Source organism: Suillus discolor (genome assembly GCF_016758755.1).
Source record: "Suillus discolor strain FC423 chromosome Unknown F5147scaffold_5, whole genome shotgun sequence".
Classification (NCBI taxonomy): Eukaryota; Fungi; Basidiomycota; class Agaricomycetes; order Boletales; family Suillaceae; genus Suillus; species Suillus discolor.
Genome location: NW_024541252.1, coordinates 441033 through 461929, shown reverse-complemented (window position 1 = coordinate 461929; position 20897 = coordinate 441033). Strand labels below are relative to the sequence as shown.

The window sequence follows — 20897 nt, the reverse complement described above, 5'->3', positions numbered from 1 at the left end:
CTAGTAGATGCTAGTAAGGCCCTAGTGAAAGCAACTTGGACGCGTTGTATTAATATGCCGTCTGCACTTGCGAGTCAGTTGGCCGCATCCGCATCTCTAAATGCATCTCTTCTCGACTCTCACACCAACAAACGGAGACGGACAGAATCATACCTTTTTACTGGTCGAGATGCCGACGTTCATGACCTCGACTCAATCCATGCACTTGCTAGCAATGCCTTCGCGCAATTATCCTCATTGTCTCCTGCTTTTACTGCGCGAACTGCAAAACTACCTTTAGATGGGTCTTCCCTGTCTGTGGACTTTGACCAGACTTTATTTTCCGAGGCTGCAAGGAATGTCGATCGCACCATGCAATCACGGGAAGTGAACGCAAACCTTGATCACACGCTGAACGCGTTCTTGTCCCTGTTAGGACCGTGGCTCATGGAGGCGCCTACAAGCAAAGTATTAGAATGGCTGGTCAGGAGATTTCGGTATGTTTGTACCATCTTGTCAGCTTCTGCAACTAACAACGCCCCTGAAGCATTAATGAATTTAATGTCGATGCAGTTCTCTCCCTCTTTTTCCCTTATCATGAATCCCCGCACTTTGTCAAGATGCTCTCAATCCTACACATACCGTGCGTTTCGTTGAGCTTCATGCGTGCCAGTTTCATTTTTGACATCTGTCCCCAGTTCTACTTCCATCTTTTCATTTCTGCTACCATTTAAATCAACAGTAACGCCTCTTGCACGGAGCTCGATTGTCAAAGCCATGGCTGCCAACCAAGCGGTAGCAAGATTTATTGCATCGTTACTTCCAACTGCGATCAGAGGTAAGAATCTCTGTTCGAATCGACTTTTAGCACCAACATAACGCTTTTAGGCTCATGTTCTCATCGTACACTTGTGGCTTTCAATGCAGCCACAATGCACGACTATATCGCATCTTCGCCGGCTCTGGATGAAGGCATTCTTGCGTTTCTGTTGTCAGCTCTCCTTGCGCCATTTCAGACTAGTCACAGTGATGCCAACGCAACTGTAAGTTTCCGAATTATGACGCCTTGGTATTACTGACACGATGCTGCCTTCCCTTAGCTCGGTAGTTACGTACTGCTTTCCACACTTTCGCATAAAGTTTCGCTGTCATCTGCTGCCGTAGTAGCTATCATCGGAGCAATGGCCACTTCAGCTGCTCCAAAGGGTAAACGGAATACGAAGGACGACAGATGTAGCGAACAATTTGTCAAAGTCGCAATTGCAGTATGCTCACCTCAAGAAGAGCTTGAGACTTTCCACGCCAACACAGGGAATTTATGTCTAAAGATTCCGTAAGTCAACTTTGGGAATGGCAACCCTTTGATGTTGAAGTCGTGTTCGCAGCACATTTACGGAAGAACTTCGAAGTGCAGTTCAGTTTGTTGGAGCTGAAAAGTTTATCTTGCCGCTCCTTGAATGTCTCAAGCCCCGGTATGTACAGGCTTTCTCAACCATCGAGAACAAGGACTTATTATTATTTAGACTCGAGGAGCCTGTTGTGTCCTCTCTTTACGCTGCAATTCTTAGTGCCACGGGTACTCCTCTGAGATTGCTTGAGCGCTTGGTGTCCTCGCTCATACGACTAATTCTCACTAGCAGCGATGAAGAGTCTGTCGCAACCTCAACGACTAATGCTGCACGTGCTCTCTTGTCTCTCGTTCATCAACGTCATGTTGATATCCTTCGTGATGCCGTGGGTAAAATCATCGAGGACGAAGAGAGCGAGCACGAAGGCGACGATCAGCGATTGAAAAAGAAAGAGCGGAAGACGAAAGCGGACGAATTGATGATCTCGTTTTCAGTGGTAAGTTTCCTCAGCGTGTCACTACATATATAAAGAACCTTCTCAGAGTCATCCATGGGCTCAAAGTACTGACGTCAACGAAATTGTCGTCGCTTCAACAAGCACCGCCAAGGAGGCACGCGTTGGGGCTGTCGAGCGGCTATACAAAATTCTGCAAGGGGGGTTGACGCTCGAGGCATCTGATAAGGTAACACTATCGACATCGTTGTTCCTGGTTTTTTTTACTAACATCAGTATTTTAAGGCCTCAATACAGTCAGCTCTGCTTGCTCGCGTCTACGATACGCACGCTGGAGTTCTCCACGTGTTGTACTCTTCACCTGAAGTATTCCTCTCGACGGTTACTTCAAGCATCACCCCTCAAAAACTCCTGGATGCCATCGTCTCACAGATTGGTCCGGACCCACCAGCTCGCGCTATTCTTATTGCACATGTTGCTTTCCTCGCCGGTCATTTCAGCAAGACCTACCCGGATTTATCACAAGCTGTACAAGAACGCGTGCTATTTCCGTACCTGCTTGCCAGCAAATCAAAGTTCAGGACTGCGCGGGGAGTATGGAAGGCGCTGAAGGAGGCTGGAGGTACTGCAACTGGATGGTTGAGAGGTTGTGTGGATATTTGGGAAAAGGCTGACCTTCTACGTCGCAAGAATGATGAGGAGAATGACGAGGCAGACGTAGACATGGAAAAAATCAGCCAGGCCAATCTCGATGTGGCAGCCAAGATTGCAGGTGCGTGTTTGTTTTCTTGTAATGTCATCATTTGCTTATTTTTTTTTGCAGAGAACATCCTTGCTTCCAACGACAGTTCAAGCGATATTTCCCTCATTCTCCTCAAGCTACATGACCCCCTCCCGCACGGTCGCGCCCTTGCTTACCTAGTCGTCCGCGTCTTGCTACTCAGCACCTCATGTGGACAGCAGGTCGACATAGCCTTACAGGTTCTGGCCGCCATGAAGTTACACTCTGTTGACGGTTTCGGCGATCTTGCAGATAGCTCCACGAACTTGCAGGAGGCATGACTATTTTCGTCTCTGTCTTCGATTTGCTGAATATGTGACAGGTGCTCAATGACGCTACGCTGGGCATGAAAGTCACGACAAAGCCTGGAGGCAGAATCACCGTGATGTTTCTTCAGGCATCCATATTGGCGTTGATCCCGGCTATTCGACTAGCTGACGCACGTACGCCTACTTGGATTACAACTTCATCATTGGTACGTTTCGAGCCTGACGGTTTACCAGTTGCTCACTTTCCTACTAGAGTGATTTGCTATCTGAAAAGAAGAGCGTTGAGGACCGTTATGTTGCTCTCATGCAAAACCTATACGCTGTCGCTGTTGCTTCTGGAAGTACCACTCCATCGCAGTTGTCTACTCATCTCATCCAGGCGCTCTTCCTAAACCTAAGGGATACTTCTCTCATGTTCTTACTTGGCGTCCTTCTCGCGCAATCTCCAACCCTGGAGCGCGTGCGAACCCGTGCTCTCTTGCATGCTTTAGCGTTCTTACGCGGGCACAACTCTGACAATGCCGTCGACTTTCAGACGGTATTGCCTTCATTCATAGCAGTGCTCATGGATGCGCGAACAGACAAGCAAGGCCGTGCTTTGATATTTGAGTGTATCTCGGTGTTGGCGTCTACCTCGGAGAGGAAACATGTCTATGGGCTGGACACTATATACGGGGCAGAGTCTAGTAAGTTTTCTGTCCCTGTTATACTATCCGGCTTCACAGCCATTTCACTGCTTAGCGCACCTTCAATACCTTGACGCAAAGGATCTCGAAGGCTATTTGAAGGCTCTTCTCGAATCCCACACTCTCCTTGCGCAGGACGGCAATTATATCAAAGTATTCCACCAACAACACTTTACCGCTGCTAGTGCAAAGTATGTTTGCCTTGTAATCATGTCTTCGCTTTTTGTTTATTCTCTCTCGACTCAGATACAGGCGTCGAGTGATCTGTTACTTGCTGTCGCACGCGGTCACTCATCCAGTGCCCGAAGCTCGCATATCCATCATGTCCTCTGTCGAGGATGTATCAGACACTGCAAGATCGCATATGGTGATATCTGCCATGGAGACATTGGCCAAAGACCCAGCTCCCATCTCAAAATTATTCGGCGTCAACTTCCACCGGTACACCGTTCTCGTAGCATCTACGTTCCTCAGCGTCCCTGTTGGAGATTTGAATACAGACACGGAAAATTCGGTTTGGAATATTTTCTCATTGGCGTTGCAAACATACTTCAAGCCAAGTAAGATTTTTTTTCTTTTTTTACATGAGCGGCGGCTTGACGATTTGTAGATGCAATTGCTACAGCCAGGAAACTATTTTCGGACGCGTTAGAAGAGAGGCTTTTTGCGCATCTCGACATGACACGGCAGGCTCAAATATGCGACATCCTTTTGTCGGCAGGATCGCTGGGCAATGAAGTGGTATGATGACGTGTCAGCTGTAACCAGAATTAGGGCTGACTGCGATAATAGTATGTATGCGCGAAGGAGCTTCTGAGCAACCTTCTGCAGGACGTCCATCTGATCAATCATCTGCTTGTGGTTTATCAACCAGCTGGAGCCCAGCTGGATACTCCTGCCAGTAAACGTGCTAAACTCGATAAGTATGCATCCTTGTACTATCATTGTGTCCTGTCCTCATTTCCGCGAATACAGCCCGTCTCACGGAGATGTCGAGGAAAAAATGTCGATATTCACTTTCCTTGCTGAAGTTCTCGGAACAAAGGAACTTCCTGGATCACTTGACCTTCTAACGCAGCTTCTTGATACTCTTGGCAAGATCATACATCACGACTCGCCGATTCCGTCCGATACGAGCTATCCTTGCCAAATGCTAATGGCTGCTGTGGAACAAGCAGCGAGCAAAATCACGGTATTTGATTCTATTGCTCGTACAATGGCAACTTTCTGACTACGATGAGAAGGAGCCTCCTGCTAGACCAATCCGATTAGACATACTTGTCGAAATCATCAGAGGTTTGATTTACTTTCCGATTTTTAGTGCCGACTGAAACATTGTTGTCACAGTATCGGAAAACCCGCAGACGTTCAACCAGGCACTCCTCCTCATGGCAAGTCTAGCTCGACTCACGCCTGATTCGGTGCTTCATAACATCATGCCTATTTTCACATTCATGGGCACCAATGTGTTCCATCGCGACGACTCGTATAGTTTCAAGGTGGTGCAAAACGTAAGCATCTTTGTGGCTTGTGGGGTGTAGTGTTTGATTTATGTTCACTTACAGACTATCGAAAACATTGTTCCTGTCATGGTATCATCGCTCAAATCTCGACACCCTCCTGGGCTTGAACTTTACATCGGAGCTAGGGAGTTCTTGCGGATCTTCACGGATGCATCCAACCATATCCCACGCCATCGTCGACAAAAGTATGTCTATCAAGGATTTGACGCTCGTGACTTAGCGCTGATGCACGAGCTAGCTTTTTCATACACCTCGCCGATGTGCTTGGGCCTCAAGAATTCTTGGCCCCGGTTTGCATGTCGCTAGTGGACAGGGTGGCTAATCGGGTGAGCCGGCAACATGAGGACGAGGCTTCAACCTCGTTAGGACTTCCGATATCCCTGCTACGCCATTTCCCCCGAGAGTTGCATCTTCATGTAAGTTTTCTGTGGTGATTCTGGATGCGACTGACGTCTTGCAGGTTCTCAAAGAAGTGTTGCGGGAGGCGCAAAGACTTATTCGCAATATCGCATGTTCCGACGAGGCGGGTGCTACCTTTTTGGATTACGTTCAGTACGCGGGCCAATCACTTTTATCTCACTTTCGTACTCATACATCCATCGCAGCGATGAGGAGCATTCTGCGAGATCGTCCTCTATCATCATCAAACGACGTGCTCAGGCGCTGATTATGTTCGTCGGTCATGCCATCATACCCATGCCTTCCACCGATATATCAAAGGGCGACAACGCAACGACGGAACTTGTCTCTCTTTTGGTCGATCTTGCCACAATAGAAGGCGACAACAACATTTCAGACATCCTGTCAGTCACACAGCAGACCACGTCAAAAGTCATGAATGCCATCGGAGCAGCAGACTTCCTGAACGGAGCTTTGGTCATGCTGCAATCAGACGAGACTAGGGTAGAATCATATTTCCTGTACGAGACCCTTTCTCACGCTGTTTCTAGATCAAGGCTGGTGCTCTTGAAATCCTCGCAGAGAGGATACCCAGAGTTACAGATGCAGTCCGTCGCGAACAACAGAAGACAATCATATCAATCATCGACTTTATTCGGGACGTCGTTTCTCGCCAGTCAGCGGGCGCGCTAGTTAATTCAGCACTCGATGCTTTGAGAGCGATCGGTTCCTCCATTTGTCCTGGCGAGGAGACAGCATTGGTATCTACTGTCCCTTCTGTCATCAAAATCATCAAAGCACGTGCATCATTGCAATCTGCTATAGCTGTGTTGCCGTGTTATGTGTATGGAACTTTTCTTCCCTCGCGTTCCACGTTACTGAAGAATTTGTAGATCCTCTCTTGGACCTCGACTTATACCTCACTTCCGAGAGATTGCACAACAGTGCACATCAGTCCTTCAAGAAGGATTGAGTGGCAAAATGGGTGAGCGACTTGTCTCCCATGTAAACCTGCGTAACAGCTGTTGACTGTTCTGCTCGAATAGCGCAAACCCCAGTGGATGGTGCAATTGCTACCCTACAGGGCTTGGTATCGACGCTTCCCGCTTTCTGTGGTGCTGCAGAACTTAGAGACATCGTCAAACTCCATCTGGAATACTCTGTCACCTTGAATGGTCTCATGACAGGTTTGATGAAAGCTATTGCGAAGAAGATCCCAAGCAACATGCTACTGCCGGTACTTTGCGATCTGTGGCCCAATTTGGAAAAATCTCAGAAAAAGGCACGCACCTCGCGATATGAACATGATTTTGAATATTGATATCCTGTGACAGGAACATGTTGATGGACTCATCGCGTTTTTCGTCTTTTTCAAACGCAGTCTTCGGGTAGCTCGACGTCCTGACATCCAGGAGCACATCCGTTCAATATTCTCGGTATTCCTCGACGGCTTTGGCGTGAACATGAAGTCTACGACTGATGTGAGTCACTTCGTTGGGATTTGTGGTGAGACTAACTAGTACCAGGGAGAACCCCACATCATTTCGGCATTCTTGGAACTTGTTGTAAAACTTAACGAGACGGCTTTCAGACCGTTGTTCCGTCGTTTGTATGACTGGGCATTTGCAGCTGATGATCATCGCACAGCAAACATCGAGCGCAAGGTCACGTTTTGTCACATGTATTCTGCCCTATTGGATTATTTCAAGGTGCGCTCGTAACACATCTTTCAAGTATGACGTTATTAATCTAGTGCAGGGCTTGATGAATCCATATATGTCAATGCTTCTTCAAGCTTTGTGCGACATATTGGAGTCTTTGGCCGCAGGGTCAATTCAAAATGCGTCTCTATGGTTGGCAACAGTTCAGACTCTTACAAAGAGTTTTGAAAATGACGACGGTGGTGAGTGAGAACACGCGACCTACCTTACGCTGCGCCACTCACTCGCAATTTTTGTAGTATTCTGGCGTGACGACAAACTGGCCTCAATAGCAAAGCCTATCATAGCTCAGATTTCGAGTTGCATCAAATTGAATACCGGGAAACAAGCGCTGACTGATTGCTTGATTGCTATGACGAGCGTGGCCGTAGATGACTCCTTACTCAAATCGATCAACATCGACCTGCTCATGCATACTCGCGCAGAGGATGCTCGTGAGCGCATATTTGCTCTGTCCTGCTCGGAAGCCCTCTGGCGCGAACATGGTGGGAAGCTCATTGGTTCGTTCTCGTGTTGTGCATGCCATCGAGGATAATGCTAACATCATGATAGGTTTCGTAGCAGAAACCGCTACGTTCATTAGTGAATGTGCTGAGGACGAGAACGACAGCGTCGTCCGCGAGACACACAAACTCAAGAATGCAGTTGAAGGCGTGGCCGGGAGTATTAGCGGATTATGATTGTGCAATCCTGTCATTCTGGACTGATTTTTAAAGGGTGTAAGCTCGATAGATGCTGACTCGATGTACTGTGGTCAATACACGTCGATCGATAGCAACGCCGCCCGTGCCTTAATCATCTTGTAAATATCTACACAGTCAAACTTGGGCCCATTCTCCGCCGTAATCAATCCTTACACAAAACGAGTTCACTTGGGACAATGGTCTCGTAGTATCGTCTTCTGTCACTGCCCCACTTTGCATTCATCATTCGCACATGCCTCGAGGCTGTATCTAGATACGAGGTAACCATCTTCAGTGAATGATCTCACACGTTTTTTGTCCTCAGACAACGCAGCATTAATGATTTGTCAGGTGTGCTTTACTCTCTGCTCAACACATCACATCACATTCCTATGCCATGCACATCCATGATCGAGTTATATGCTCTACCGTAAGCCTCTTAGAACCATCATACTCCATATCGTTGAATTGTGCTTGAAACCAGATGATTGTTGTCGAACACGTAACCTGTCTGACAGTGGTCAGCGATTGGTTGGTTCAATCAGATGATCAATTGACTAGTGGTCTCCAGGACATCGACACCCTGCTTCCACCATTCATGCACGATTTAGCACTCCTTCTCTGCGGCCCAGATGGATCATGAAGGTGGCCAGACGTTCTTGCTGATCTGATACAGTATTAGCCATCTAGGGTTTCACGACTCGCTATCACTTCTTCTTTTGCTTCGCTCAGGTGCACTATAGAGCCACTGCGACCTGATCAAAAGTCCGTATATTGAGGCTTAGAACATCGTGATCAGCGCCTTACTAATACTTTTCCAGGTGCGCTTGCATGATGCCTTCCGACTTGAAGCCCCGGTTCTCTTCTCTACTTCCCTCTCACTGCTTCTCATTTCCTCGCCACGCGTATTCATTCAACATGTCAGAGGCAAATATTCACCTCGTAAGTATATTTTAAAGTGTCATACTCGACATCGCCGAATCATGCTTGAACAGACATTGATCAGTAATAATTGTGCCAGTAGCACCTGAAACAAGAATGGACCTGGATATCTGATGATCTGGTGTTATGATCAATCACGCCAATAGTCGCTGAGGACATCGACAGCCGACTTTTACCCTTCACGCACGACTCATTACTACTTCCCTACTGTCTAGATGGATGATATGTGGGTGAGCATGCGTCTCGCCTGTTCCGCTCTTATCTACAACCCTCAGCCATTCAGTATAAATGTATGGATTGATAGGTGGATAGCGTGAATAAAGGTCATCAGCGACGAGTCCTAACCTAATGGTTTCTCAAGCACGCCTTGAGCCAACTATGTAGGTCCAAAGCAAGACTCTGTTGTATCGCGTCACTGAGAATTCACTCGATTCAGATAAACAAAACAGAGCCAGCTGCAAAAACTTGAAGTGGTAGCAAATCGGGGATCTGATTGCTGGTACATTTGACAGATACTCTCGACAAGTGGCCGGGAGTATTAGTGGATTATGATCATGCATTCCTGTCATTCTGGACTGATGTCTTGAAGTGTGTAAGCTCGATAGATGCTAGGGCTGCTCAATTCTAAGGATTTCTGGTATCCTTCTTTGGGATTAGGTTTTCAATCACCTTTACCTCTTCGTCCTCCTGTCGCCGACATCTTCTACTGTGAAGCTTCAAAGCTTTATGTGTCACCTCGGCTATCCATGATGCTCTATCCCGAATTGCGTCTGGGCACATGTTGACTGTTTACACTGATAGTCTGGATACTGTCGCCATTTTTAATTCACTCGTGGTGAAACCTGGCTTCAATCAGCTCCTCATGAGTGTTGTTGATGTAGTGCTCACTACCTCTGTCGATTTTCGGGTATTTCATGTCTCTGGAGAACGGAATATTGTGGCGGATCGCTTATCACGGAATCGGGCGCAGGTTGCATTAGAGTGTACCCCATACGCGCGAAACCCCTGGGGGTAATGTCATTGTCACGAGGGGCCAGGCAACCCATTCGAGAGGCTTGGCCAGTTGCCAAGCGGCTCGTTCAACAAATCACACCTACACTTCCGCCCTTAACTTGTACCTGACTTTTTGCGACCTTCATCATTTTCCTATCGACGACACCTTATCCCACTTTGTCACTTTCATGACAGCACACATTAATCCTAGCTCGGTTGACAATTATCTCTCAGGCATCTGCAGCATGCTTGCGGAATATTTTCCTGCTGTTCGTTTTGTCCGGTGTTGTCGGCTTGTTGCTCGCACGCTGAAAGGTACAAAGCGTCGATATGGAGTTCCAGTGAAGCAAAAGCTTCCGCAGATCTCGCTCGTGTGTCGAATAGCTTGGCTGGCTCTCCCTCTCATGATGATAAGCTCTTTCTTGCCCAGCTGTTGGATGGCTTTCATAGTCTACTTCGTCTGGGTGAACTGGTCTGACCAGACAACACGAGTCTGCAACTCCGGGAGAAGTTGACTCTGCACACTTCTGTCTGCTTGGATACGAGCAAGCATTCCTTTGCACTCCCTACACATAAGGTTGACCTTCAATTTGAGCCGGGTGCAACAATCGTCATCCAACATTCCGTGCATCCTCAACAAAAGAGTACCTGTTTGAGTGGAGACTGAATCACCTTTGATTTCGAAGTGGACACGGAGAAGTTGAAGTAGTAGTAGTGCCGGAGCCTCGGAGCTTACTTGCCGCGCACGACGCTGGATCACTCGCAGCGCTGAGCCTCAGGTCGAGGAGAAAATCCCTTGCGGGAAAGGTGGAATTGCCTGATCAATCTCATCAAAGCTTTCACAGGCTTTCACTCGCATCAGGCTGGTGTACTCAGCGAATGAGAATTTACATCCGATCATAAGCTCGCAATATTAATGTACAGGGACATCAATAATTTGACATGAGAAATCCAAGTTGCGTCACGAATGCATCCCGTGTCCGTGAATGTGTAACAAGGCCGTTGGTCAAAGCCACATGGAACTGCACACATTATGAGTGGCGACATGTTTGACAGAGGGGGCCCGAATAGAAATAAGAGCGTGTGAGGGCTAGAAACGTTGAAAATCATTGAAGAACGGAAGATTTAAACGGTGGCAAAGTGAAAAAAGATGGTTGAAGTTTTGGCCACGGTTTAGCGCCCCACTAAGGTCACGTACGCAGTGTGGCCCACTCAAAGGTCTTAACGTACTACTACCTACCACCACCACCACATCATCACTACCATCACTCTTCTTCTTCGTCGTGGTTGTCGTCAGTGTTGAGTCGGTCGATGTATTAGAATGTCAAGCAGGAACAATTCTCGGTTCTCTACTCTCAACGTATTCAAGTTTAACAAGGAGAGATCACCACCACCGCCTCCTCCCAAGGACGATCAACACTTTCAACAAGGATTACAAGTATTAGGAGGTCCTTATGGTTCAAGCAAATCGCTTTACAACCCAAGCGTAACTTCTTTGTCTCCTCCTAGCGACCTACTACCATCACTACCAACGACGCCTGACTACAACCGGGCCTCACCTGAGTCCGCTCCTTCAGTCCGTTCTTTTGGTCCTGCAATGTCTATAGAGAGCGAGAAATCAAAGCGAAGCATATTCAAGTTCTCATCGATGGGCAAGCGTAATAAATCAACGAGGAATCTCATAGAAACAGAAGATCCGGAGCCTCCTCAAGAGGATGAGAGCATATCTAAACCATGGAATTTTCAGGTGAGTTTGCTTGTAATTCCCAGTCATCCTTGCTAAATGAACGGCCAGCATCATATCCATGTTGACGAGGGGTGAGTATCCTCCTCTTGTGCTCTACGACCCTAACACTTTTTCCAGATTCGTAGGACTTCCTCCTTCCTGGTCTAATGCTCTTTCCCAAGCTGGTTTTACCGACGACGAAATCGCAGCAATTCACGCCCGCCGCATAGCTGCTCGTAGAAACCCAAATGCATCACGTCCCGATTCACCACTTTCCATTCTTCACCACCCAGCACCCCGAAGTTCATCCCTTGCAGCCCACTCATCAAACGCAACACTCATAGCAAGTGCCTACATCAACGCCCCATCCCCGACGTCCTTCGACTTTTCCCCATCTCGTCAATCCTCATTCGCCACCACATCCTCCTCGCACTCGCACTCTGCTGTCGGACAAGAAACAGTAGACACTCAGTACGTATTCGTCAATGGTACAGGGCACGAAAGCATGATTGATCCATACCCCCTCGACACACAATCCGTGTCCACACACCACAGCAGTCACACAAATGCACCTCAAATCGCTCGTATTCAATCTGAGGCACCTCCTCGGACTAACTCCAGCCACGTCTCGAGCCCCCTGGTGTATTCTCACAGCTTGCCTCCGAGGAATCATCCCCTCGATGTGCATAGCACACACAGTGCTTCACCACGCACGCCTCCGAGGAGAATGTTCCAAGTTGCCAATGCGGACGAGTCGCCGCCTCCTGCTTACCATTCTCCAGTTCGTACGTCTTTTTTTCGGGATAAACATGGGTTCCCATCAGAAGAACGTGGAAGTGCGATAGAAAAGGAGTCTGGACAACTAAGGGAGAAAGAACGGGATGTGGATTCGATCTTGGATATCTCAGCAACAGCAAACACCACCTCTTCATCGCTCCGCACGGGCACAGACGTGGATCTTTCACTTCCGAACGTTGATCCTGCGCTGCTGAATAGGCACATGAGCCCGACGCCTCCACTGGTCATTGATAAGAGGCTGACGAAAGTGGGTGCGTTACCTCCGAGGCTTAGTTTTCACTTGAGCTCGGATTTGGGGCTGGAGGATTGGGGGGCTGGATTGCTTAGTGGGCTGGAAGACGGGAGTGGAAGTGGAAGTGGGGGAGGGAGCAAGAGTAGACTTGAAGACCGACTAGGACTCTCAAAACCAGGGAGATTCATCGAGTCGAAGCGGAAGAGCTCCTTGGAAAATAGAGGGGAAGGCAGCAGTAGCTCGCTCCTCCCTGGATTCTCACTGCCTTCTTCTTCCTCGCGACTATCACCATCCCCATCACTATCACCATCACCATCAACTTCAACATCACGCTCTCCATCAACTTCATCCCGTCCGTCAACACCCTCATCTTCAAAATCCCACTCTCCTATTACTTCTACAACTACATCGACGCCGTCTACCTCCCCTTCTCCTTCTGACCCTTCACATTCTCCTGAATCGACACAGCTGACTTTGAGCGTGCTTTCGCCGATGCTCTCTCCTACACAACCAAGTTCAAGCATGATCTCTCCAACCTCGACACAGACTCTCCCGACACTCCCGGATGTGTCGTTTGGAGCGGATATAACGCTTGGGGCTCCGCTACGTGTTATGATGCCGAGGTCACCTGCACCTGGGAGCAGCGTACCGCCTACGCCAACGACAAGGAACACACCACCGCCTACAACAACTGGAACACCGCCTACACCGACACGGAATGCACAGCGTACGCCGATGAGAGAACTTCCGCCTGTGCCTCCCGAAGAGGTAGAGGTTGATAGTAGTACTGGTCCTGTGTTACCGGATATTTCGTTAGGGCCTGACGTCTCTTCGCTTGGTGTTGGGTTGGGCCTCTCTTCACTTGGACCTGGGTTGGATGTTTCATCTCTCAGTGCTGGTGGACCAAAGATTCCCAGCTCGAGTACCCAAATTACCAGTACAGAACACAATGAGCTCACGAAACCCTTATCGCCTCCGGCTTACAGACCGGGAATTGAGGTTACTGTGTCACCGCAGTCGCCTACCAGTGCGAAGATTTCGGGTGGGGGTTCTTCGAGAAGAGAGGGTGTTGGTGCTTTGATGGCAGGCGATCGTGGTTCTCCCTCGATGACAGGTTCTCCTTTCACGACGGGCGCTTCAACAACAAGCAACCACAGTTCACCTTTAACCACCAGTAACCGCAGTGCCTCTACAACTCTCCTCCCCTTACGACCTCCAGGCGACCGCGACTCCGGAATGTCAACGATGACAGTCACACCCGCTACCATTGTGAGCGTGAGTGGAGCCGTGGCTATCACGTTGGCAACAGCTAGTGTCGTTGACTCTGATTCTGTATCGCTGAGTGCTGTTGAGCCTAGAGATGATGCAGTGAGCCGCACAGAAGACGGCCCGTCCGTTGTGTTGGACTCAGATGGTGCATCCGTGGTGCTAGGCTCGGATGGCGCGTCCATCGCGTTAGACTCGGATCCTGCATGGCCAGAACCCCCTCTCACCCCTGACCTCGACACAACCCCGCGTCAACCCACGCGTTTCCGCGCAACCTCCCTCCGTGTGCAGGGTTCTCCTCACAGCTCACATTTCAGCAGCGATACGGGCTCCACTACCGAAAGTGCACCCCTTGTCACGCCCAAGTTGCACGTGCCGCCTTCCCCGCTCCGGGATAAGAGGTTTGCGCCTGAAGCTGCGCTTCTCACATCAATTACCGATACGTTTGGAGTTGGAGGGCGGGACAGTGATGGCGATAGCGATAGCGATGAAGGGTTCACGCACTTTCCTCCAAAAGCACGCTCCCAATCCCAATTGCAGCGCTTACCAGAATGGATCGCAGACGCCATCTCCCCTCTCTCCGAATTCATGATCGACGTCGATCCCCAAGAATATTTTGCAGACCTACAAGAAATTGCAGAAGGTGAGAGCGGCTCCGTATACGCCGCCCGCCTCGTCTGCCCCGTCCAATCGCTCTCTCTATCCTCTGGAACGACGCACGTAGCCATAAAATCCATCGCAATCCACCCAGCTGTATCTCCAAAGTTCCAAGACCTGAGCCACGAGATGGAGCTGATGCGCGGGGTGCATCATGCGCATGTATTGCGCATGGACGCGTTTTATGTGAATTTAGTGGATGATTCGGTGTGGATACGGATGGAGCTGATGGAGAGGAGCTTAGCGGATGTTGTGGGGCTTGTTGGGGAGGGGTTGTCGTTGCAGGAGAGGATGATTGCGAGGTTTGCTAGTGATGTGAGTCTTTCTTTTCCTTTCTTTTTGTTTCGTTGTGTGGGGTATGCGTTGGTGGATCCTGACCGATGAATGGATGAACAGGTTCTACTTGCGCTCGAATACCTCCAGAAACACCATATCGCCCACCGAGATGTCCGTTCAGATAACCTCCTTTTAAACGCGAGTGGAATCGTAAAAGTTGGTAAGTGGCCCCCTTATATACTCGATTGTTTACTCCGATCATCACTTGTTTTGTTGCCATCTTTTGTTTGTTATTGGAGAAGAGATGCTGATTTCATCTTGATGACCGTTTGATCCATAGCTGATTTCTCGAATGCTGTGCGTGTGACGAGAAATTCTCCGATGTGTGTTGGGGCTGTGGGCGTTATCTACTGGCAGGTGCGTTTCATAAGGTTCTTCGTCCTCCGTGTATGTGTTGATGGTGTTCGTGTTCATGTTTTGCAGGCTCCAGAGATGCGAGTGTGAGTGTATTTCTTTCTTTCTTATTAGGAATCAAATCTCATCTTCGTTTCTTCTTATTACAGTGGAGCGTATAACGCGCTCAAAGTTGATGTCTGGTCTCTAGGCGCAACAGTATGGGAACTAGCACAGACAGAACCGCCCTTTGCAGACGTCCAAGACCCGCGACAAATCGGTGTCCAGTGGCCGCCTCTGCGTCAACCAGAGCTTTACTCGCGCGGGTTCCACGAGTTTTTGAAGTTATGCTCGAGGCCGTATGCATCGAGGCCGAATGCTAATGAGTTGGTGAACGTGTGTTTATATTCTTGTGCGATTTTGACTCGACGCTGACCGGACGTTGGTTTCAATCGTGATTTGGATTTGTAGACGCCTTTCATCCGCAACGCATGCGGCCGAGCGGTGAATGTCCAACTCTTATCACAGTGTAGAGCTATTGAAGAGCATGTGTTACAAAGGGAGAGTGAGAGTGGGGGTGAGTCGTGACGAGTGGATGGATGGATGGACGGACGGACGATTTGCTTTTGTTTTTGCCGGCGCTGTGCCCGCGTTACCCATTCCTTTCATAAAACTATCTATCATATTCATATCGCTATCTATATCCCCAAACTCATTACTCATATCTCACTTATTCCCATTTCATCAGATCTGACGGGGTTTTTACACATCATGATGCCATGGCTTTGTTTGTGATTCAATTTGAGCGATGCTACTGCATGGCGGTGTTCTTTGGGTGATATGGTGGTTGAGTGGGCGAGTGATGATATGATATTTCTCTTGTCTAGCGCTTCGGACAAGTGATGCGAGGGCTTTGGATTGCAATTTGTAGTAGTTCATATACAGCGATCAAGAGCGCAGAGCAACCAATGAGATCTATATTTGAGTCCTTTACAAGTTGAAGCTTTGAATCGGAGTAGTTCCGAGTCATCGGACGTACACCACGATAAGCTGAAAATATTGCTCTCAGCGAACGGGATGGATTCCCGCTAAAAAATCAAGTCTTTGGCCCGAACGCAAACAACTGTCCGCGCGGTGAAGGTCCGTAGACAATAGATTCATGCCACGTACTGTGTGACTTTGGCATGATCAGATTGATGGCGCTTGATCCAGAGATGACCGTGACACTTCCTTCGTATTCCAATAGGTCGAAGAACACCGGGGTATTGCTAACGAAGGTCCACAATATCTGCGAGGTCTCGGTCTAAATTTACATCAAGTGGAAGATGCATCGATGAAAAGCAGGGTGATTGGTAACAACCGACGAACCAGAAGCCATAGCGACCAGGACAAGGGAGAGGAGAATCCAACGACTTGAACTGTGTAATAGCATAGCCCTATTGATGCTGAGCGGCCCGTGTGGAGCCGCTGTGATCGCGCTCACAGATAATTTTTTTGGCGAGACGCCGTGTCTTCGAGAGACACAGGAATCGTAACGGCGCCAGTCCCTGACAAAACATTTGTTTAGACTTTCAATTTGCGGTGCGAATTTTGACCATGAAAACTAAGAAGCACAAACCAATTAATGTCAACACGAACTATGCGCATGCATGCTTTTTGATCGCCCCGTTCTTCGCTGGTGGTAAGTACTTGAAACTTGAAAGGAATCAGGATCATATCATCATCGGCTCCCGTGCTCATCGGAAATCGGAAAGCGTTTTCCACGATAAGACGGCATGACATCCTCTCCTGGCCTGGGACTCCGACTACTACCCTGAGCTAGCTATCCTGTCTTCCGTATTTTCGTCTTGCCTCTGGCTTGGATTCTCCTCAGAATGCACTTCTTTCCGCTGCCGCCGCCACTGGTCCTGTCTTTTGAGTTTAGATTCTTCCTCGTTTGTCACATTCAGGCCTGATGGCAACCTTACCCGTTCTCTGGGATTCCCTATGATGGAGTCCTTGCTTAATTACATGTCAGCATCCCCGAGTCAGGGACGAGGGTCCAGGCATGAGATGCAAGGTTTCAAACGCAATTTTGAGTGGCACATCAAACTACATATCTGCGTCTTTCTATGTGCCACTAACTACGTTGGACTCGCTCATGTTTTTAGCTCGTCACGATGATAGTAGCTGTCGTCGCTCCTACTCTAAGTCACTGTTAGTTGTTCTCACTTCCTTTATGCTCGCGGTTCTAGTTTCATGTCTCTTCAGTGTCCGCCTTGTAACGCCTGCTGTCAGTCACTTCTGTGCCTTGGCATCTACTACTAGTTCAGGCCAGCTCTGCCTGCCTACTTGTCATCCATCAGGTCTCATCAACAGCGCCCGCCTGTCTCCGGGAGGTTTGTCTGATGCCCCTTGTACCCGTTCAGAACAAGACCCGTGAAAGAGTTAAATGTTCTCCGATTAGCGCCCAGGAGCCCTGAAAAGCCGTGATCAACACCGCAATTTGATCCTCAAGAGCTATGATCCGGGCCTCCTGCACTAAAGAAATCGTGAAATTTCAACACTGTTGTTTGACACGCACTACCATGATAATATCTTTGCGTTCCATTTGACCACAAAAACGTCTCTAGTTCTGGAAGCCGTTTCATGCAGCAACTGCGTACGTAGTGGCATCCACCGCCTCCGTACTCTAAGTCTCATAAAAAATATATCAAAAGTCTTACGGTACTAACGGTAGTCTCTTCTAGGCACGACCTGTCCATTGATAATTTAACTTCTCGTCACATATCAAAAAAAAAATTCACTCCAATCAAAAGGTTAGTACGTTATCGTCAGTAACTGGCCCACTTACGAGGCTGTGATGCGTCTAGCGTTTCAGGTGCATCCTATGACCCTGGTGGACCACCTCCTGGAAGCTTTAAATGACCGTACGAAAAGCTAATACAATGTCCCTCTCGCCTCTGCCCGCGGTAAGCTCTGTCTTTGCTGTACCGTTTAATATTCCTTGACTGACATTCTTATTATCCAGCCATTAAACTGAAGATGAATCATGTATCGACAACCACTGATCAGAAACACCCCCAGTGCTATAGCAATCAGCTCAAGCCCTTTTACCACGGAGCAACATCGCGATACACTAGCCCCTCTAGCGGAAAATGCAAGCGCCTGATTGTGCAGTCCGTTAATCCCAGCTCGACAAGTGATTGGAATGAGCACGACGTTCGGTCGAACGCGCCACTATCCACTCGGCTTTCTTATTGGCTGACCAGGATGATATTCAGCCCATCCAGCGAAACGTTTTTGTGGTTATTCGTCTGGATCTTTTATATCTTCACACTATTATATCCATCCAGAGGCCATCCATTCGCCATCCATTACAAGCCGTATTTGAGGCGGTTTGTTGGTCAATTGTGGGCTGCACGCTCACAACGGGAATACTCTCTACGAGCACGAGCAGGTGAAGATGATGTACACGTCCGACGTATCACCCACGCTCTCTACCCTCGCATCCTTGTTGTATTTGATGGAAATACAAGAAGTTGGGCAAAAGTCAACGTTGAGGCCGTAGCGCGGCGAAGACCATATGTGGCTGTCAGCTACCGCTACGCCGACGTGATAAAATTCGGAAGTGAGGAGGCGATCATAGAGCGGGTGCGGTATGCTACCTTGAATCAAGGATTTGACGCGTACTGGCTAGATCTCGAGTGCCTACTCGAGGATAAGGACCAAGACCTATTTCGCATGTCAGATGTCTACCGACTTGCCTCCTTCACACTCATCGTGCTCACCGACGAGAGTGCTTGGCCCGACTGGGGCGGCCGGGTTTGGACTCTGCCGGAAGCTCTCCTTAGTCGCGAGCTGCGATACGTGGCTGGAAACAATGCGGTCACCCCCATCAGTCTCATCCAAATCGCCTCTTTAGCTTACCGCCACCATGATAAAGAATCCCAGATTATCCACTCTTATGGGCTCGGGAAGGATCCGCTCGAGAGGTTGGCGCGCAATCTCCAACTCAAAGAAGCAATATGGCGTCGAGAAAGCTTTTCCTTTCAAATTACGAGTCAGGGCGGAGATTCTCAGGGGAGATATCGCGCAGAAAAGGTCTATGCGCTCATGGGATTTTTCGAGCATCGCATTCACCCGGATCCTGAGGAGACAGAGCTGCAAGCGCTTGCACGCTTGTTTATGGCGAACGACAACGACCGCATTGCTGATCGCATGATCTCAATGTTTCCTAAAGATCGAAGCGCTATAAATCAATGGTACACTAATGAAGACGAATATGGTGCCAAGCTTTGGGACATTGAGCCCGCTGTACAGGTCATCGGCATTACATCCAACGGTTCTCTTGTGTTGGATGGCTGTCGGGCGGCAGCAATTAGGTGGAAGAATTTCCCATCCGTCGCGTTTGCTACGAGGCGCTCTATCCGACGTCTTCTGGCACTTGTAGCGCCATACGTGGCCTTGTTCTTCTTTGTGACGAGTTGCACGATGATTTCCGTTGGAAATGAGGAAGCCTCTGCTAGCGCAGATATCTATGGATCTTCCTCGGGAACCTCACCTCTAGTTGCAGGCGGCGGCGTCATACTCGCTTTCTCACTTATTCTGCTAATATTCTCACCAGTCCTCACATGTTATGCGCACTCTGGACGCGTCGTTCTTGCTTGTCCATGGCTAATTGGAGTCAAAGGAGTCATCTCTGCGCAGGAAGCCTCTGACCACCTGTATGGACGTCAGATGGGGGATTCTCGTCGCACCCTTTACACTCCTTCCGGTTCGCCTTTGGCAAAACCAAGGGAAAATGATTCCCCATTTCGCGAAGGTCACGTTTCGCAGTACGAGGCAGCCATCGCAGCCCCACCATTCGACCCTATTGAAGGTCACATGTTCACCCTCATCGACACCGTCTCGGGCACGATCTATTATTTCCGTGCGCACAGGCCGCCCACGGTCTGTCTTTTTACTGGATCGGAGGGTGGGCAAGGGAGGTTTGTGCTGGCCAGTGAGGAATGCAGCAGAAGTGAGTTGCGACGTGAAACCGTGCTCCGCATGCCAACTTTCATCTCTGCTTATATGCACACTTGTGATTGGATGGCTCTGGGTGGTAAGCCTCAAGACTAGTACAGACAATGACTCACTTCATCGTTACTCTTTTAATAACACCCTCATTTCTGTGGCGCGTTTATCTTCTCCTTTTCGTATTTCCTTTGTACTTGTATTTTTATTGCGTATCGAGTGTGCTCGTGAATAACTGGTTCTTCACCGGACGTCCGTTCATTTGTTCCCCTTCTTTTACTCTTGTCTATCATACGTTTAATATTTATTTGTCCTGCTCGAGATCCGTTCGTGTCTTTATATATATTATAGATGGTTATATTCTTTGGGCTGGGATTTGTTGCAGTTGACCGACCGTTTCATTGTAACCTGTGTCATTCAGTCCTCGTCAACTGAATTCATTTATGAGTGCAGTGCCCTTGACGGACTTACGCTGGACAAAACAGGTATTGCTAGTAACGGCAGTCAAATCCTGACGGATTACATCATAGAGATTGACTGCACAATCTAGGCAGACTTCGAGTAAAGGGCCATCCATGTTTGCTGTTTCAGAGGTGAGAATGAGTCTGATGATAAGGTTGATGAGAGTTGGAGTTTGTGGAGGGAAAGACTAGCTATATTGCGACGAAGTACCGAATGAACTGTCATCGCGGAAGAGAATTTGAATTTTTATATTTGGCCATCTACGCTGCAAGAGGTGAAGGCTACGTTTGTTGCTCGCTCAAAGACATGA

At 48.6% G+C, this 20897-nt stretch overlaps 3 protein-coding genes across 3 annotated transcripts; all 3 read left to right on the top strand.

The window, feature by feature from the left end:
• Positions 1–11: 11 nt before the first annotated feature.
• Positions 12–8032, top strand: F5147DRAFT_627895 (uncharacterized protein). The gene is made up of 31 exons (XM_041432725.1): positions 12–476; positions 527–622; positions 678–817; positions 868–1022; positions 1080–1312; positions 1365–1451; positions 1503–1824; positions 1871–2011; positions 2068–2554; positions 2606–2838; positions 2886–3038; positions 3086–3518; positions 3574–3709; positions 3765–4078; positions 4129–4259; positions 4311–4441; positions 4494–4710; positions 4763–4814; positions 4866–5029; positions 5084–5226; positions 5280–5457; positions 5502–5593; positions 5647–5944; positions 5992–6284; positions 6334–6425; positions 6487–6722; positions 6775–6921; positions 6967–7149; positions 7199–7343; positions 7401–7661; positions 7714–8032. Exons 1-31 carry the CDS (start codon positions 55–57, stop codon positions 7839–7841), a joined length of 6243 nt encoding a protein of 2080 aa, XP_041298017.1. The 5' UTR covers positions 12–54; the 3' UTR covers positions 7842–8032.
• A 2934-nt stretch (positions 8033–10966) lies between these two features.
• On the top strand, positions 10967–15954 carry F5147DRAFT_671328 (uncharacterized protein). Its single transcript, XM_041435585.1, has 8 exons — positions 10967–11526; positions 11575–11597; positions 11644–14773; positions 14855–14954; positions 15075–15151; positions 15218–15234; positions 15298–15523; positions 15599–15954. The coding sequence occupies exons 1-8, from the start codon at positions 11101–11103 to the stop codon at positions 15713–15715; spliced, it is 4116 nt and encodes a 1371-aa protein (XP_041298016.1). The 5' UTR covers positions 10967–11100; the 3' UTR covers positions 15716–15954.
• A 2100-nt stretch (positions 15955–18054) lies between these two features.
• On the top strand, positions 18055–20515 carry F5147DRAFT_811322 (uncharacterized protein; the record flags this gene model as incomplete). Its single annotated transcript, XM_041443453.1, has 2 exons — positions 18055–18078; positions 18182–20515. The coding sequence occupies 2 exons, from the start codon at positions 18055–18057 to the stop codon at positions 20228–20230; spliced, it is 2073 nt and encodes a 690-aa protein (XP_041298015.1). The 3' UTR covers positions 20231–20515.
• Between the last annotated feature and the right edge of the window lie 382 nt (positions 20516–20897).

Excerpts from the sequence above, each read along its gene's own strand:
- F5147DRAFT_627895 (XM_041432725.1), top strand. The coding sequence starts at position 55 with ATGCCGTCTGCACTTGCGAGTCAGTTGGCCGCATCCGCATCTCTAAAT. Across the intron at positions 3,710-3,764 it reads TTTACCGCTGCTAGTGCAAA|ATACAGGCGTCGAGTGATCT; the intron begins GTATGTTTGCCT and ends CTCTCGACTCAG. Across the intron at positions 4,442-4,493 it reads AAACGTGCTAAACTCGATAA|CCCGTCTCACGGAGATGTCG; the intron begins GTATGCATCCTT and ends CCGCGAATACAG.
- F5147DRAFT_671328 (XM_041435585.1), top strand. The coding sequence starts at position 11,101 with ATGTCAAGCAGGAACAATTCTCGGTTCTCTACTCTCAACGTATTCAAG. Across the intron at positions 14,774-14,854 it reads TTGCGAGGTTTGCTAGTGAT|GTTCTACTTGCGCTCGAATA; the intron begins GTGAGTCTTTCT and ends ATGGATGAACAG. Across the intron at positions 15,524-15,598 it reads ATGCTAATGAGTTGGTGAAC|ACGCCTTTCATCCGCAACGC; the intron begins GTGTGTTTATAT and ends TTGGATTTGTAG.